The sequence below is a fragment of the Schistocerca americana genome, chromosome 1 (genome assembly GCF_021461395.2).
Source record: "Schistocerca americana isolate TAMUIC-IGC-003095 chromosome 1, iqSchAmer2.1, whole genome shotgun sequence".
Lineage (NCBI taxonomy): Eukaryota > Metazoa > Arthropoda > Insecta > Orthoptera > Acrididae > Schistocerca > Schistocerca americana.
Window position 1 is genome coordinate 377921806 of NC_060119.1, and position 20249 is coordinate 377942054.

At 37.9% G+C, this 20249-nt stretch overlaps 1 protein-coding gene across 2 annotated transcripts in view; it reads right to left on the reverse strand.

The window, feature by feature from the left end:
- Positions 1-284: 284 nt before the first annotated feature.
- Positions 285-20249, reverse strand: part of LOC124600780 (transmembrane emp24 domain-containing protein bai) — a 33093-nt gene continuing 13128 nt past the window's right edge. The window contains exons 4-6 of one of the 2 annotated variants that reach the window (XM_047136190.1): positions 15886-15888; positions 6454-6580; positions 285-833 (exon numbers count right to left, since the gene is read on the reverse strand). In XM_047136190.1, the coding sequence (XP_046992146.1) occupies positions 712-833; positions 6454-6580; positions 15886-15888 (252 nt within the window). In that variant the 3' untranslated portion in view covers positions 285-711. The remainder of the gene's footprint in view (positions 834-6453; positions 6581-15885; positions 15889-20249) is intronic. The other variant, XM_047136191.1, reaches the window with a different exon arrangement.

Sequence of the window (20249 nt, forward strand, 5' to 3'; positions counted from 1 at the left end):
CTTGATTTCCTGAAATGCAAATGGTTTTAACAGTAAATGCATAATGCCTCTCTTCTTCTCTAGTAATTTCTTCAGCCAAGGCACAATTCAAATATAGTAACCTGACAATCTGCCACCCTACTTTTACATAAGCTGACTTACTTCTGATCTCTGACATCAAATGCATGTGCTCATTTTTTTACTAATCAGTCTCATTACTAAATGTCTCTTCAGCAAATCAATTACTGTACATGACTTATGCTCATACTACTGTGCATAAACCTCCAGGATGGAGAAAATCAAAATATCTTAAATAAATATTTTTTAATAATTTACAGCATGTTACAAACATTTTAAAAAAATGTGCACTGTAACAAATATTGTAAATTTCAGTTCTTTTGTACAAAACAGCTTTTAAGACAGCACAGATAATGAGGTTCACAAGTTCTGAAGAATGTTTTGTCAAATACACTTACAGTCGAGTAAGTAACAACTTGTGACAATGCAATCATACAATTCATCCGCACAACACAGTGAAACGAAACAAACAATTAAAAGAAGTCACACAGTCCAATGTAATTCAACTCACATGGATGACGTGTCACATCAAATTCACAAACAACTCAAGTTCATGTGCTGCCAGAGTTCTTCACTTGCTGTAGTGAGAAACAGCAGACATGAGGATTGCAAAGCCACTATGGTTAATTTACACCAGATCACCAATGACGACAATTATTCAATAAGTTTCTTGGCTTTGAAAAATCTTCGTAGGTACAAAACCTGCCATGTCGCCAAACCCAAAAGACAGCACATACTGAAAATGCTGAAGTACAGGACTCGGCTATTTGTTGATTCTGCAAAAGAAAAGACGTGCTTCTCAATAATAGTACCAACACATAAAAAGCAAAATATTCAGACATTCACAACAGCAGAGCAAAGTAACAAAAATCTACATCCAGTTACAATGTGTATGGCATACAGTAAACATGACAGCTGTTGGCTGTATTCCATTTATTGATCATATGAGGAAAATTTATTATTTTTTATTCTTTCATACCCAATGTGCTTTCATTATGCAAATTGCAAGAATTTACAATGTAATTCTATTTGTAGGGCATTCTGTGGGTTCTGATGAAATAAATCAACTTATTGTTTTTTATTAAAACTGCTTTCTACGGGACTATCAAAACATTTCTTACTCATATTCTTCAAGTGAAGTCACACTTCACAACAGGTTAAATAAATATTTTCGGTTTATACAGCTGCCATATTAACAGACTGTGGCACAGTATTTATGAGGAACTGAATTCTATAATGAGATGGGGGAAGGGAAGGAAGGGTAAGGGTGAGAGGAAGACAGAGTGAGTGAGTGTGTGTTGGGGGAGAGGGAGGAGGGAGAGGGGGAGAGGGAGAGGGGGAGAGAGGGAGAGGGGGAGAGGGGGAGGGGGAGGGAGAGGGGGAGGGAGAGGGGGAGGGTGAGGGAGAGGGGGAGGGTGAGGGTGAGGGAGGGGGGAGGGAGGAAGAATTCAGCCTTCACGATTATGTTGTCAGAGCTTTTATTGGCCATAGTCTTGACAGTCTACTGCATGAACACTGAATGCTCAAATAATAGTCAGTGGAATCTCATTTATCAAGACTAGGTGGGGCCATAGATCATTCGGGTTATCAAAAATCCGAAAATTCTGACTAAATCACGACGACATTGTTTAAGTGCCATAAACACACCCACTGTCATGCAAACACACTAATTACATATAATTTTAACACACATTTCAAGCATATATTGAAGAAAAAACAGTTTTATACATTGAAATAATCAGCAACTTTCTTTTGAGCTAGAGTCATAGGTTTATGTTCAATAAGTTCAGTTGAATTTGTTTCCTATTAAATGTACAAATTGTATAGTGGACTTACAAAAGACTGGTCATAGATTAATCACTAATGTTACAGTACCAAATTCGGCAGCAATGCTTTTAATGAATACTACTCCATCCTTCCTATGCAGAGTATCTTTTCATCCACGGGCACTACCAACTTTTCTCTCTTTGATGATGTTTTACATTTGCAATGAACAAATGCAATACAGTACCATACTGTACCAGGATCTGTGTATGGCAATAGGTTGAATTTAAACCTAATGATTGTCATCAATAGAGACCGGGTTACATGCATCATAAAAACTTTAAAATATGCATGAAATATGCTTAAAAATGCATGAAAAGTGTCGAAATATGCAAGACTAGAAAAACATGGCAGTTATCGCGTGCATTATATCTCAAAGTCGAGCCTGTACATACCAATTATGATGAAGAGCGTTGGACATGCAAAAGATCGGTACATTTAGAATGCTGATGTCATTTTCTGAATACTTTCTAGTAGAGTTTAGGAAGAGGGACTTTCTGGGGTTATTTTTTAAAAATTTGCAAATCAGGGATGCACACTTCAAGAATTGTTCCTTCTTTGCTATTGTTGGTAACAAGCAGATGCGATGCATGTGAGTTGCAGCTAAACAACTGATATGTAAAACATCAACTTTGAGATATATCGCATGCAGAAGGGGCATGCTCAAAAACTCTAATATTTTATTTAAAAAGCAACATACAATCATCAATTTTTTTGAACAGCATTAACTATTAATTTATACAATTGGACCAAAGCATTATTTACAATTTATTTTACATTTTTCTACTATTGTAAACATAAACAACCAAGTACTGTCCCAAATGTTCGGTAGTAAGATTGTGTCTTTGATCACTCAAAACATTTTTATAAGCAGGAAAGGACCATACTACATCAACTGAGGTAACTGGGCGGTATTTGAATTTGGGTGCTATGTTGGCATTCACTGTTTCTGGTAAAAGTTCACCCGTCCCATTAATACAACTATCAATTTGGCACAAGGCTTCAAAGCCTGGGTTATAGTTTAAAATGTTTTCAAACTTTTCTTTAAGTTTTCTTGGGAATATTTCTGGCAATGAAGAGTTCACTAGAATAGTTTTATTCATTAACTGAATAGATTCATTCAATGCCAAACCCTGAGTTTCAAGCTTTTTAATACTTGCAGGTACATGGGAAAATGAGTGCTAATCACAGCAATGTCATTAAAAGCTTTCTTGCACTGGCAAACTGACAAGGCCTCTGCACTATCGAAGTCATTTACTACCATTCTGATAGCCTTGAAATGTTCATTGTAAAACACAGCTTCGACCCAGGTACCCCAATGAGTTATCACTGGTTCGGGAGGTAACATTTGGTAGTTTTTCTTTGTAGGTTTTGATGTGGACAGGAGCCTTCAGAAACACTTTCTTTGTTGATGAAATCCGTTTATTTACATTCACAAATGTGGAACATACTTCTTCAGCAAGGTGATGTACTCCATGAGCAAAGTACGTCACATGAATCAAATTGGGATAAAATACTCAAAGGGATTTTCCTGCTGTGATCATATACAGAGGTGCAACTGAAATAAACACGAACACCCTATTAACTGCAGATGATTCTGGAAATATTTTTCTAATGCCCTCATTCACAAATCTGGCGATCACAGAATGATTTACTTTTTAAAGTTCTTTGCAGGCCGCTGAATATGAAGAAGGCTCTTCTTTTACCGCACCAAAAAATACATTTGCAATGTAACAGCCACAAGTGTCTGAAGTTTCATCAACCGAAATCCATATAATGCTGTCCTTGAGTTCACTGCTTATTTCTTTCAGAACATTTACATAATTTGCAAAAACAGACATAATGTCTTATGGGATAACAGCAATCAGTGATTTTATGTTACTTTAAATCCGTCTTGATTGCAAATTTTTTTATTATTCATATGACCAGTTTCGGTTCATTCAGAACCATCTTCAGATCTGTAAAAATAATTATACTAATTTACTATTTCACGAAAGCAAATCTTTTTCATCCTATCTTATCAACATCAAATGTACCAGAACGTACCTGATATTTAAGTTACAGGAGTAACCCGTCCAATTCAGCAACTTTCACATGCTACGTCACATAAAATTGGTTGGCAGAGTGCACGTCATTTATATTAATTATGACACTATTACCGACAGGTGGCGTCTGGTACATTTGTTACATTACATTTGCACATACTGTATTCAGTAGATCTTTTTTATATTAAAAATATTTAATTAAAATATGTAGATGTCAAAGCTAAAATCTGTACTTGTCAGGATTAAAAAACAGTAAAATTATCATTTTTATACGATCTAACAGGCATAGGGCGATTTATATATCTATGGTGCTGGTGTGAACTTGTTTTCTTCTACGGTCTGCTTCCGTGGTTCCCGCCACTTTGGTGTTGTGCCGCGGCCGCTCAGTCGTCTGCTGTCCATCGCCGCGGGCAAGAGGGCCGCACAGGAGGGCCCCGTCAACGACGCCAGGCGTTGCACGCGTCTTCCGGCTTCTCCACCGCGCACCATCTCTCATCCCTCGGCCTGGATCTCCATACGCAACAGTTGTCATCTTAGTAGGTCGTCATAAATGCTAAAATAGGCGTTATGATTGAATTCGCTTTGTTCGTTGAGGATTAAATCCGGATCTTTGTTTTTATGGGTGTATATTTCGATCTCTTCTAAAATGTCAAGGAACCGTCCCTGAGCGGCCGCGGCACAACACCAAAGTGGCGGGAACCACGGAAGCAGACCGTAGAAGAAAACAAGTTCACACCAGCACCATAGATATATAAATCGCCCTATGCCTGTTAGATCGTATAAAAATGATAATTTTACTGTTTTTTAATCCTGACAAGTACAGATTTTAGCTTTGACATCTACATATTTTAATTAAATATTTTTAATATAAAAAAGATCTACTGAATACAGTATGTGCAAATGTAATGTAACAAATGTACCAGACGCCACCTGTCGGTAATAGTGTCATAATTAATATAAATGATGTGCACTCTGCCAACCAATTTTATGTGACGTAGCATGTGAAAGTTGCTGAATTGGACGGGTTACTCCTGTAACTTAAATATCAGGTACGTTCTGGTACATTTGATGTTGATAAGATAGGATGAAAAAGATTTGCTTTCGTGAAATAGTAAATTAGTATAATTATTTTTACAGATCTGAAGATGGTTCTGAATGAACCGAAACTGGTCATATGAATAATAAAAAAATTTGCAATCAAGACGGATTTAAAGTAACAATTTACATAATTGTCGGTACGCTATTGAAATATCGTGCGAGAACGACGTGAACATACAGCTGGATTCCTGAATGTCCAAGATGTGATCTTGGATACCAGCTTTATCCGCCACAAGGTGTTCTAGCAAAAGGGAAACCTATTTAGTGCTAACCAAGAAAAATAGTCATTTTATTTACTTGCAAATAATGTGTGTCCCACAATAGTGGGTGATTTAAGTTATCACCTACTAAAAGACATCTCTTAAATTTGTTTTAATAACCTCTGCAGCTCCAAATTACCTTTAAACATAATTATTCCCAAATAAATAATAATTCACTGTAGAATGAAACACACAAATACAAGGTGTACAACTTTGCTTCCGGCATTTGCCGATAGGTGGCAACAACGGTAAGCAGCGGCCGAAAGAAACAGGTCGCAGATGTCACGCAGTTAGCTTGGATTTTTTGATTCAGAAAAAAGGAACTTTGGTCCCGTGTGAGCTGAAACCAAGAGACGTTGAATGGCGTGTGTATGTTTGTGAACAGTTGCTTCAGAGGCAAAAACAGAAGGGATTTCTGTATTGTGACCGGGGACGAAAAATGGGTTCATTACCATAATCCTAAACGCAAAATATCATGGGGCTATCCCAGCCATGCTTCCACGTCCACGGCCAAACTGAATATGCACAGCTCCAAAATCATGCTCTGCATTTGGTGGGACCAGCTCGCCGTCGTGTACTATGAGGTGTTAAAACCAAGTGAAACAACTACAGGTGCTCGTTATTGAACGCAATTAATGCGTTTGAGCAGAGCATTAAAATACAACGCGCCAATACAGCGAGAGGCATGATAAAGTTATTTTGCAGCATTACAATGCTCAACCTCATGTTGCAAAAGAGGTCAAAATGTACTTAGAAACGTTAAAATGGGAAGTCCTACCCCACCCGCGGTATTCTCCAGGCATTGCTCCCTCTGACTATAACCTGTTTAGATCAATGGCACATGGCCTGGCTGACCAACACTTCCGATCTCATGAGTATGTCACAAATTGGATCAATTCATGAATCGCTTCAAAAGATGAACAATTTTTTCGACAGTGGATTCGTACACTGCCCAAAAGATGGGAGAAAGTAGTGGCCAGTGATGGAAAATGCTTTGAATGATATATGTGTAACCAATTTGTTTCATTAAAGCCTCAAATGTTGGGGAAAAAATGGCAGAAGCAAAGTTGTACACCTTGTAAAAAGAAAAAGAGTTTGAGAGTGACCTTCAGCCAGGACTGAAAAATACTTTCCAAATCAAAAATGCTTTAAATTATATTGATCCATACCATTTGTATCTCTCATTTCTTCTTCCCGCTTCCTCATAAGAGAGAAGTCTTTAACAATAGCATCAGATAAATCTTCAAGGCGCTTTAATTCTACCTCTAGAGGTTTGAGTTTAGCTGCTTCTCCAATCTGAAATGAAAGTTAAGGGTTTGCTAAAATACTTGCAAAAGTATAGAAATCATGTAAATAACATGCCATAATGTTCTCTAGGAAGTTAAATAGTCCTCATACATAATGTATGAACTTGTGACACCCAAGAAAGGAATGTATATTCATTTCAATGGCACAGGCTCAAGACCAACAAAATGATTTACATACATTACATATAAATGGGTTACCAAATAAGCAGCAACCAGTCGCAAAATCATGTTCTCTTTATTTACTTTTGCAAATCGATTTCAACTGATTAACAGCCATCATTGGTGCTATAAATACAAGAATAAAAATAAAAATAATTAATAACAGTGACCAAATGAATAAATGTACATAAAGCAACGTAAAACCAATTAAATGTATATGGAAGCATTAAACCATTTAAAATGCACATACAAATTTACCTTTCAACGAATATGTGCCCTGAGTAGTAACACTGTCTTAAGCAGAGGTCAAATATAAAGTGATACATCGAGAATTGAGTGTGACAACGAGAAATCATAAGGGGGCGCTGCAAAGCAAACCTGCCCTCTATGCGAAAAGATACAGCTAAAATAAAATAAAAATGAGAAGAACAAATGACATACAAAGTGAGGTAAAATATAATTATAAAATTCTGAAATATTTACAAAAAATTGATATACTGACAAAGATTTTGTCAACCACATAGTACAGTTATATATGCCAAAAAGCGATTGTACAAATTAGTAAAAAGCAACAAACATAGGTGAGAAGCACACCATAGAAAAAATTTTAAAATACTTTTTAAAAAAATTTAAAATTATTTATCATATTATCGAAGAGCAAAAGTTAATCATAATGCCAAAACGTAAAACGGTGTTGGCATCCATCTAACATACAGTTAATGATGTTCAAGAAGATCGGATATTAATTTTTTTGCATTGTGGCTCCATCTGCCGAAAAAAGAAAAAAATCTGATCTTCCTGAATACCATTAACTGTACGCTAGTTGGATGCCAACACTGTTTTACGCTTTGTCATTATGATTAACTTTTGCTCTTCGATAATATGATAAATAATTTTTAAAATTTTTAAAAAGTATTTTAAAAATTTTTAAAAAGTATTTTAAAAATATTTAAAAAATTTTTAAAAAGTATTTTAAAATTTTTTCTATAGTGTACTTCTCACCTATGTTTGTTCCTTTTTACTAATTTGTACAATCGCTTTTTGGTGTATATAAACTGTACTATGTGGTTGACAAAATCTTTGTCAATATATCCATTTTTTGTAAATATTTCAGTATTTTAACATCATATTTTACCTCACTTTGTATGTCATTTCTTCTTCTCATTTTTATTTTATTTTAGCTGTATCCTTTTGCATAGAGAGCGGGTTTGCTTTGCAGCGCCCCCTTATGATTTCTCGTTGTCACAGTCAATTCTCGATGTATCACTTTATATTTGACCTCTGCTTAAGACAGTGTTACTACTCAGGGCACATATTCGTTGAAAGGTAAATTTGTATGTGCATTTTAAATGGTTTAATGCATCCATATACATTTAATTGGTTTTACGTTGCTTTATGTACATTTATTCATTTGGTCACTGTTATTAATTATTTTTATTTTTATTCTAGTATTTGTAGCACATGATGGCTGTTAACCAGTTGAAATCGATTTGCAAAAGTAAATAAAGAAAACATAATTTTGCGACCGGTTGCTGCTTATTTGGTAATTTTATGGTTTACGGTCACTGCACAACCTGGGAACCACGTGGAGCCCACCATTCATATAAATGGGTCATTGTTAATGCTAGAAATGATTATCCTATGAAAAATACAGTGATATATTAATTTATTATTACTACTATTAATTTATAAGTACTGTTTACCACACTTTTGTTTATATTTCTGACATTTCATATACACTATCCTCCCATCAAATTTCATCCTTGAGTTAGCATATTTTTGTAGACATTATACACTTTTCCCCCATGTCTGATTGCTTTAATCACAGTTTACACTTTTGGAAGTAATCTGATCTGTATAGCTTTCACCTCTGAAAGCTTAACTTTTATTTACTTTCTTATGTCATGCATGTCTTAATACTGCAAAACTGCACTCCAACATCTTACTTCTGAAGGCTGCATTATTATTATTATTATTATTATTATTATTTAAATGGCCTCCCAGAGTATCAAATTCCCAGTTCACAAGTGCATACTATCATTCACCTCATCTAGTTTATCCTTTATCAATCAGCACATCCAGTTCCCCATACCTTTAACTAAATTTTTTTCTCGTCACATACTCTTGATGCTATCTGCATTGTATTTACCAACCACAGACTACAGTGTTCTGCAGGTCATACCATTTAAGAGGTGTTTTAGTTTTACACCTTTGTGCACAACAATGCCTGGCAGAAGTTGAGCCAAACAATATGAAAGCACTGGAGTAAACATATTAATAGAAATTATAACTTTTCTTCCCTAGTGATACTGTGCCTTTCAACTTTCCTTTTACTGTTACAGCCGTGGAAGTGTGGAGAGTCACCAGTACATCTGTGATCTGGTGTGTCATATCTATATGTATATAACAAACCAAATAAAAACACTGGTACTGGAACTGCATACTTAAAACTTCCACAGTTGTACTGCTATTGCCAATCTCTTGTAAACTACATAATTGCAGAGACTCCAGTGGAACAAGAAGCACAAAATCTTGTTTATAAACCAGTGGAAATATGTAATGTGGCCCAACGAGTGCAGTGTTACGATGCTTTTTACCATCTTGATACATGATAGCAGCATATCATCCCAATGGTCTTGCAACTATGCTGAGTAGTACATCACACCAACTGGGATGTCTAAAGTATGTCATCTCTGTCTACAACTCAAAACAGGAGGATTATCGTCATATAAAGTAGTATACTGTTTTAAAATGCCATAACCATTTGACATATTGAAAACGAAGAATGGGAAGACTGGAGAGTCTGTTAAGGAATTTGCCAGTGTAATTAAGGAAATTTGGAGTACAGTAGAGAGGGAAAATACATGACTACTGAAGAAACAGGAAGATGCAGTGGGCTGTATGGCACTAATGCCACAGTATAAAGTTGGTCAATGAGTGATGCTACCAACTTCATATACGCTGAAGGGAAAACAAAGAACTTTTCTGCAAAGTATAAGGGGCCAGAAAATATCAAGATTCATTTGCCGACAAGAATGACAATTGTGCATGTAGGATGGCTGAAACCTTTTCAAGGGAGTCTGGAAGTTATACTGCAGGTAGGAGATGCGGACCGCAAACGGAGAGTGAGAAGAAAGATATTGGAAGAAACAAGTAGTTGTGAATGAATTGGTGATGAGGAACCTGTGTGGAGAAGGCCTAGGAGATAGTAATTCAATTTTTTGTACTGTTAGATATAGGTTTAGTGTAATTAATATAAGCAGCTGTGGAGCAGCAATGAATTTAACGATGTGGAAAGTAATAGGTTTTCCAGCCTGCACATGAGATGCAGAGAAGGGGAAATGCTGCGGTTCGTTGAGGGACAACTGATCTTTGTCAGGGTGGAAGTGTTATCAAACCAGCACCTGGAAGGGGGAGTGCTGTTTGCCAAGCATGAAGACTTAGTGATCACCAGTCATCACTGGGTGATACAGTTGATATTCAATGTGTGGGAGATTGGTCACAAGATGAGAAGATTGTAAGAAGCACAAGGCAAATTCTGCAAGGGAACAGAAAGGCACATTGTCGGGGTGTGTAATAGTGTATAACGTGCGTACGAGAAATTAAGGAGCGAGGTGACCCCGGTACTGGGGATTATTCCACATATGCGAAGAAAGCGGGGTTGGATCGACGCTGGAGGCTGGCTTATGAAAACCATATTTGGCACTGCTGATGAGGAAGACATTCGAAGGATGAACGACACTGCAGAAGAGTTTAAGCAGTGGGAAAAAGGGAACAAAACGGTAAATGATTGGCACACTAAACAGATTGCAACTTTAGAGAGGTACGTATTGCATAACACACAACTACTACGACAAATGACTGGTGAAGTAATGCAGTATGCCAGAGCTACAGAAGAGGCATTTAATCAGAGTATCAGGGAACTACAAGTCTTAGATAAGGAAGGAGTAATGACAAAATGTTTGCAGTCCATAAAAGATAACGTTTGGGAAGCACAAGGGAAAGTAACAGAACTACAAGAGGCTATGCAGCAGGCCATAAGAGGTTAGCTAGGGGTGGACTTCTGGTCACTAGAGCAATATTAAGAAGGTCTATGGATAGTATAGAAGGAACTATTGCCAGAATTGGGGTTGGTTTTACAACCCGAGCACAAAAACTTGCCTTTTTATATCGAGGTACCAACAGCATCAATGAGAACTGATGGAGTGAAAGTTTACATTTCCTTTTCTGTACCAGTAACAGGGAAACAAGTATGTTATGAGTGCTACATAGTCCATGCAATCCTGGCAAGTGGGGGATATTGAAAGCAATGATTGTTATTAATTACAAAAGACAAGAGAAAATACGTAGAAAGTCACAAAAATGTTACCAAGGGGAATCACAGTGTCTGAATATGATAATAGAGGCACAGGATCTCCGTACAGTAAAATTGCTAATGGGACAAAAGGAGATAAGAGAACGCAATAAAGAAGTGATCGAGCTGGAACTGTACTTTCAGCAGGCTGAGGCACATTGGTTGTACTCTACCTTTGACAAGATGATAGTAGCAGCTAGTTTTTTCGAGCAGAGGAAGCTTATGTCAGCACAGAGGCTAGAATTAAATTGGAGTGGTTTGTTACTTAACAGAACAGCTTGCGAGATAACGGGGCCTACTTTCAATCTGCCAGCTGCAATTTCAGGGATAATTCACCTGAATACTTCGCAGCCTTATTTGTATAGGCCAGAGGAGCCCATAGAGGTGCTATGTGCCACAATTTAACCAGCTTAAACTCTAGTTGGTTGGTTTAAGAAAAATTACAGGGGGCAGGAGGAGAGGGAAGGGACCAAACTGCTTGGTCATTGGTCTCTTGGTCTACAAAACAAGGCCACAAGGGAAAGAATGTAACAAACAGGACTTACTGCACAAAACCTGGAGAAAAGAAAAACCACAAGAACTACAGAAGGGTAGCCAACACTACTATGGACAAAATGAGATAAGGCGACCACAGAGGAAGCAAGAAAAAGTAGAAGGGATTAAAACAATAGAGCAGAGAACTGCGGCTAGCTGGTTAAAAGAACAACAACGGATAAGCCAGCCACTCTGCAACACAATAAAACCTCCAACCTAAAAGCATTAGGGTAGAGAACACAGACTGACAAAGGACATGCACTAAAACTTATATGGAACAAAAAATGTATAAAATGTAAAACTAAATCAGTCCATGAGGCACTGACACCTAAAACATTGGGAACGAGTCTGGTAACTGAAAAGTAGGACACTGCAACAGAATGTAGGCCACCGTCAACCAGCCATTGTACCTACACTTGGGTGGGTCTTCACAGTGGAGGAGATAGCCATGGGTCAGCCATGCATCACCAATGCTAAGCTGGCAGAGGACCACAGAGTCCCTGCAAGAGGCCCGTATGGAGGATTTCCACACATTTGTAGTCTCCGTTATGGCATGCAGTTGATTGGGCATATCTAGATTATGACATTCCATATCCCAAATCCCAAAAAACTTGTGGCATAATACCGAACGCAAGTCAGTTTCAGTGATGCTGATCTCCACCAATGGTTTCTGAGTAGCCTATTTGGCCCCACCATTTCATGGGATTCCGACACATCCCAGGGGCCGAACAAACACCACTGAACATCCAGTCCGTTCCAGGGCATAGATGGACTCCTGGATGGTCACTACTGAAGGATGGCAAGGGTGCACTGGCCAACAGCTTGTAAGCTGCTCAAGAAGTCACTACAGACAAGGAAGGACACACCAGCGCATGAACTGATATGCTCAGGAGAATGGGATATGGCCACCAGCTCTGCAGTGAAAACATTGCAGCCATCCAGCAAGTAGTGCTGTTCAGTTGTCCTGCTTGAGCATAAGCCAACGTGACCATCAACTATCAGTGTCTTAAGTGTAGACTATGACAGAGCCCTGAGATGCTTCAAGAATCAAGAGGAAATGACAGCGGAGAGCCTCAGGAGGGACTGAGTCCTTAGGGCCATGCAAAAGTTCCAGCTGAAGCTGACACTGCGGCCTACGGATACACCATGGAGGTGTATGTGTATGGACCCGGAGGGGAGGTGGTAAAGGAAAGGACTCTAGTTCACAGAGAAGGGATCGAATGCAAACAGCGATTGTAATCCCTGACCTGGGCTGCTGATGCAGGAGATGAACCACCATGGTTGGGAAAAGGAGATGGTAATTTGGATGCTCAGGAGAGCTACGAATGTGTGTGACGTAATCAACGAGCAGTTGGCGTCTGATCTGCAATGGATGGACCCCACCTCCACCAGTAGGCTGATCACGGAACTCATCCTAAAAGCTCCCATCGCTAGCTGAACCCCGGTGGTGCACTGGGCCTAGTAACCACAACGCAGAGGGCGCCACCGAACCATAAACCAGATTCCCGTAGTCAAGGTGGGACTGAACAAGGGCTTTGTACAGTTGCAGCAGTGTAGAGTGGTATGCACCCCAACTGGTATTGCTCAGGCAGCAGAGGGTATTCAGGCACTGCCAGCACTTCTGCTTAAGCTGACAAGTCCTAAGAAATGATGTCTCCACTATGGGGACTGGATCATCATCAAGGTAAAGTTCTGGTTCCGGATGAATGGTACGATGTCGACAGTAGTGCATGACACGGGAATTCGCGGCTGAAAACTGGAAGCCGTAGGTTAGAGCCTATGACTGCACCTTATGGATGTCTCCCTATAGGACCGCTCAGCAACACAAATACTGGAGGAGCAGTAGGAAATGCAAACATCATCTGCATGCAGAGAAGGTGAGACAGATGGCCCCACAGCTGCTGCTAGACTGTTAATGGCCACTAAAAATAAAGAGACACTCAATACTGGGCAGGTCAACAGGAAGCAACTCGTGCACATGGGTAGTTTTGAATGGATAGCAAAGAAGGATGTTTCGTAGGATTTTATGCATAGTGCGCAACGGTATGTTCAATGTCCAGGCAATTCTCCGTGTACTACACATTTGCTTACCACCACTCATCTCCTCCTGCATTGCTGTGGCCACTGTTTCCACTGATGTGGAACCAATTTCCTTCCCCTACCAGGTTGTACACCAAAAGAACAGTCTTTTCGAATTTCCGAATCATTTTCTCTGGACCCACAGCAGTTATCGGACCAGCTACCTTTTTTCAAACCCTTCAGTGTCCAGAACTTCTACAGAACTGTGTGTGCACAGTCATCATTCTTGTATTACAGCTTTACAAGCAGAGCATGATCCTGCATTGAGACAGTCATGGCGAACATTGCAAACATGAAAGGAGGAGAAGCCGTGTACCCGGCGTGTTTATACCAACTTCGATGGGTCATGCGCATGACAGGTGTTTTCATTTACATATCCTGAAACATACAGTGCCCTCTATTCATCAATTTTCAGACTATTTTTTTTCTTCTGCCATATGTTTGCCCCTTCTCCGATAATATTCCATTGCGATTTGACATCATTCTGACCAGTGATGTTATTTCTACAGCTTTTTGGAAGTTTAATTATAATCACCCTGTACATTACAGCTTCTGGCACCTGTCTGCAGCTTAATGTCTCCTCCATATGGTGAATAACAATCTATCATTTGCATAGTATTATTGTTATTCTGTTTATTTTATTGCATTAATATGAGCCAGAATAAGCATACAGTTAATAGCAGTTTAACAATACATAATTATTAAAGGAGCTACTAACAGCTTGACTTATTCCACATACTTAGAATGGTGGAACTTGCAGCAGTGTGTCAATAAGTAAATAAAAAAATTATGAACTTCACACACAGATGAGTTTTGCAATTTCTGCAAGTACAAGAAAAATTCCACACTGTAAAATGTGTACTGATAATGTCACAGAAGAAGCAAGTCACTTAGTAAACTGATGTACTACATATATAATTTTTGCGTGAATGATCAGGATAATGCAATCTTTTGACTAGTTCTGCGGCTAAGGATGGATAATTCTGGGTTGTACTGCACCACTTGGCTCTTTGTACATCTGACTTGGTAAAAGGTGGGAGCGAAGTGCACATAAAATAGTTGTAAAGCTGTTATATGCAGCTTGCAGCTATCAGTGAACAACATGTAAACAAAAGAAAACACACACTACTATGAGAACATGAAACTTAAGTGTTGACTGTACAATGATTCAAACGTATATTAAATAAAAATCTAATTTAAAAATCAAACAAACAGTTCTCACTTTACAGTGTAAGACCTTGAATACTGTGTGTTTAAGAAATACTACTTAAATGGATATTACTGAGTGCAGCAAGGTAAAACTTAACTGAATTACAAATCAGCTTATCTACCTTCACCCTCTCACATGGCAGGAATAATACTTAAAATATTTTGAATTACTATAACTATTACAATGATTTCTGCAAGACAATTTCACTAACTATTCTTAACCTCATCTACATTTTCATACACCCATTTTTAAATTAAATTCAACTTTACACAAAATGGAAGATAATCTTTCCCTCTAACGTATTGGACATATTTAATTATCATAAACCATTATTAGAGAAATGCCACAACACTCTCGTAAAACAGCTGATTCATGATGCATTTTAAATGGTTAGTGGTGATACACTGGTAGAAATTTAGAAGTGGGAAGAAAGAACTGTTACTGGAAAGCAGACACAACAAGGCATCTCTAAGGGTAAGCTAAAACCATACATTGTGATGTGTCATGTAACACACATAAGAAATTTTGTATCACTTATTAAAATTAAAAATAATTACTTTTTATAAGCATGCCAATTAAAGACTATCACTTGTTAACAGGGAGTGACTTGGATGTAAGACAGTTTTTAATATTTCCATATATAAGTTAATATTTGCAAGCCAAGAATAAAAAATTAATTTTCAGGTACAGTGCTCCTCAAAATGTAAACTCCCAGCTTATAATGCAAATGTAACATGTTAGTGTTGGGTATCAAAACTGGTGACTATACTCTGTCTTAAAACCAAATGTTCATGCAGCACGACGACAGACAGGACGGATTTCTTAAACAACAAAAATTTTGGTAATTTAAAATGGAAGGGGTTAAGTGGAAGACGTATCACTGATTTGCACTTTTGTAAGGTTCACACTGTCAAAAAAATCACACCCACAAGCATAATGACTAAAATAACCAAATTACCATCTTAGTTGAAGAACCGGAAGCCACGAACACGGATGATACAAAAATAAAATTAAAAATTAAGACCAATAAATATAATACAAATGAACAAATGTAAAAACATTGGCATGCAGTGGGATTTATACTATTGCTAAAAAATCTGATATATGCAACAAAGAATCAGAAAAAGCTGTCTACATTTACCAATGTAATTTCAGTTGACCAAACCATGAACTTAAATACTGAAACACTGTCAGTAATTAAAGAATATATCACTCTGTGAAGAAATGTCAAGATACACATACATCTAAAACAAAATTTACAGTTGAAACAGTGCAGTATGAAGTACAAGAAATATTTAATCTTATAACAGTATACGGATAACTACCAGAATCTTCTACGTGTGTTATTCCTTCTGGTATATGGGTATTGTTTTGAAAGTGAACGATGAGGGAAGTCCATGAAACACTTAGATTTATGCATCCACATGGGCCATCATCCTTTTAAAGTTTGAAAATCACACTTGTAAGGTTCCATTCTCCCACATTTTGTCACGTAGAAATCAACACAATGACTGAACATACTTATACTCTAAGTCTAATCTCTTTTAAATTGGTGGAAGCAAAATGGTCCTATCTTCTCTTCTCCAGCTATCTGTATTATTTGAATATTTATTACTAAAAATGCAAGAAATTGCATTTTTACAAATTATTTACTAAAAACCCCACCCAAAAACTTTTGAGAACCACACAAAATATTGTTTGGTTAATATGTTAGAAGTCAGTGCAAACACAGTGGGCAATCATGAGAAAATGAAAATATTGTAGATTTGGAGAGTATCAGGTGGAACTTCCAACATATAGTTTTTTCAGCAAACTTTGAAATAGTGATGTGACACATTCACTCTTGACCTATATGATTTGAGATAAAATTGCCCACTTGGGGCAAGATAGTGACAAGACATTTTTGACACATATATGACTTTTTATCACAACTTACAATACACTCTCCTGAACAAATTTACATTTTGTGGCATGTCATTATCTTTCCCAAGTAGTTCATATTATAATTTAAATTTTTTATTTTACCCAGATAAAAAAAAAAAAAAATTAGGTCAGGAAAAACTCTTCTGTTTGCTATTGTACACCCTCCTCCTTTCTCCATAAAATTACCTTTCTGCAATTTCTTCTATGCACATTTAGCAAATTTTATATATTTTGAGTAGGTTTAACAGAAATGAAGCGCAACTGAGAAAATGTCACTTGACTGTACTACACCGCTGGCAAATATTGCGCAAAAAATGAATGTATCATTAGAGTAAAAAATTTGTGAATTGTGTAAACTTCATAGAAACATTGAAAATAAAATTTATATCTTACTGTTTACGACACCTACTGTACGCAGTTTCTTATTGGCACAACTGGCAGATGCAATGAAACCAATCGTCCAGTGAGATTTTATAAATTACCTACAAGGATTAAACATTCAGTACTGAATAGCAAAGAAACTTAGGACTTTCAATGCTTTAATGTGTGTAGGAGTTTCATTTGCACTAGAATAACAAAATTCCTACCACATAAGTAAGGTCTATTTCCAGTAGTGTTACACCAGATGTTTTGAGCACTGCAGCTGATGACCAAAGGCAGAGCAAATATTTCTCTACACAAGAGCCTTAATTGCAAATTGCAGGGAAGTCAAGTAGGTGAAGGGTTCAAGTTACATGAACAGAGTGTAGCTGTCTACAGGTGCAATGACTAACAATATTAATAATCAGTCACAGAAGGCTTATTATCTCTTCCACATTTTTTGCTTTCTTCCTCAACCATTGTGTCTCACTTCAGTCCTCAGATATCAGAAATTGGTAAAAATCAAAAGCTTTTGGTCAAATAGTGTTATCTGCCTCAGCACCCTTTCAAAAACCTTTGAGGTCCTGCAATACCATAGTGAAGTAGTAGTAGTGAGAGTTCTGTTGTTGAAAATGAGTGAGCTGAATTGGCTGCAGCTGTGTGAACCAAGCATGCTATTGTCACAAAAACCATATTAGCAATGGATGCCTCTTGAGTAGTAGCAGCAGCAGTATAGTAGTAGTAGTAGCAGCAGCTTCTTTATGAACTACTTGGACAAAATGACTTCAATACAGCAAGTGTCTACAGTCTTGGGCTGAGGGAACGGCTTCTTTTCATAGGCAAAAAGACAGAAACAAGAGTTAAGAGCACTGTCCTACATGACTTCGTTAATTCTTAATCCTCCCCTTCCTGGACCCATTGGCGGGCCTATCTCACCACTCTCTCTTTATAACCCTGATGTTGCCAATCTACAACTTCTTGAACATGCTCTGTAAGCTGACCTGCTTTTTATGTATATACAAACTTTTACTGAAGGCACAAACGTGGCAAACCAGCTTACAGAGTATGTTGGAGAAGAGCAATACATTGTCAACATATAATGCTAACCTCTCTTCGTGGTTTTCATATATAATTAAGATAGAACTACTCATGACAAAGTCACCATCAATACCATTTAATATTTTTTCTAATAATAAATATATGCAAGTCATTTGCACATAGCTGCTAATTTTGTCAAAATGTTTAAGCTTTTCAACGTCTCTTCTATGCATTCCCTTTGTAATATTTCTTCCATCCTGACACATAAAAGATCGACTAATGTTGACAAGGGTGGTGCCAACAAGTGGGCTTTGCCTCTAACATCACAACCTGGCAGCACATATGTAGGGAGAACAGTTTCAGGTACGCAATGAGACACGAAAAGAATGGCAAACTCTGAGTATCAAATGTAAGAATGCATAGTCTCATGGCAGTTACACTGAATAAAAAGTTACAAATGTGCCTATCAAAGACTGCTATCAAAGACTGTTTGAACCTAGTACCCCAGCTCTTTGTAAGTGAAATGGTCAAGCTATTAAGGTACACACTTACATCATCTTATTTCCTGTACAACAGTCAGTATTACGATCAGACAGACAGCATTGCAGCAGTGGGTAGCCTATTAGCTCCAACCATTGCAAACCTCTTCATGGAGAATTCTGAGGATATTGCCTTAGACATGGCACCATAAAGCCTAGTTGTTTCTTTCAATATGATGAAACGTTCATCATATTGGACTTGAGGAAGTCCACTAGTTCTTGGAACACCTCAACGACATTACAGTAACATTCAGTTTACTATGGAGGTAGAAGAAGATCGTCCTCACTCAACATTCTCATCCAGCACATCTGTACTTGCATGCCATCAGCCATCATCATCCAGGCAGAGGTGCACTATTTTACAACCATTGGCTCATTGTGCAAGAATGATATCAGATGCTGATAACCTGCCCCATGAGCTGATCCACCTATGGAAGGTCTTTAATGAACAACAGCTATAACATCTATCAAATAAATGAAGTGACATCAAGCAAGACTCACAACAAGACCGACGAGAAGCAGGGAAAGAATCTTGCTTTCTTGCCATTCTGTCGCTCCGTGTTGGGCAAGATAAGCCTCCTGCTTAAGTGACACAAGATCAAATCGATTTCAGGCCTCCAATGAAAATGCCTCAATTACTCAGACCTGTTAAAGACGTAGCAGGTGTCAGAACACCTGAGGTCTACAAGATACTTGTAAGTATGGCCAGTCTTCTGTCAGACAAACAGTAAGCACTGTGAAACGATGCAGGGAGGAGATGAGATGTTTCATCACTTATGCTATCCCTAGAAAATGGACACTGGGTAAAATTTGACGATACGTCTGCCACGGCTCGTACAAATGGCTTCTGTAATTGTGTAATTAAAGCAGCCATTGAAATAAAAATCACCAATAACACCTTAAACAAAGATGGTGGCCTGCAGCTCAGTACGGGATCCAGTGATCGTGTGATTGAAGCGGGCGCATTGGACGCCAAGACAACATATGCCTGTATATGGTGATGCTGTGGGCACAAGTGACATCACAGCTTGCAGCTAGTGTTTATAAGGAGTGCACCAGCAGCCCACTGGCAGTCGTATCACTTGACAATGGCCGAAAGCTCATGTAATTTTAATTACTTGACACAGTTGGAAACCCAAGAACTTTTTATTCACTTGAGCGTATAAACCTGTAAGTGTCTGCAGTTACATATGGTCACATCACATAAAAGTTGCCTTGAATTGTTGCTGCCACAGCTTCAAATTTTTTCCCTATGCTTTTTGGGAATGAAAGTTGTAGGGACAGACTGATCTGTAGTTTAGCCTGATGACTGTGACCTGGTGACACAATGAATGTGACGTCATGAGAAAAAATTGGTTCTAGTCATAAGACAAAGTTGCTGGTTATGGAAGAGCCTATGTTGATATTTCAGTTGTACATCATGTGCTTCAAAATTATTTTTATAGAAAATATCGCATGAACC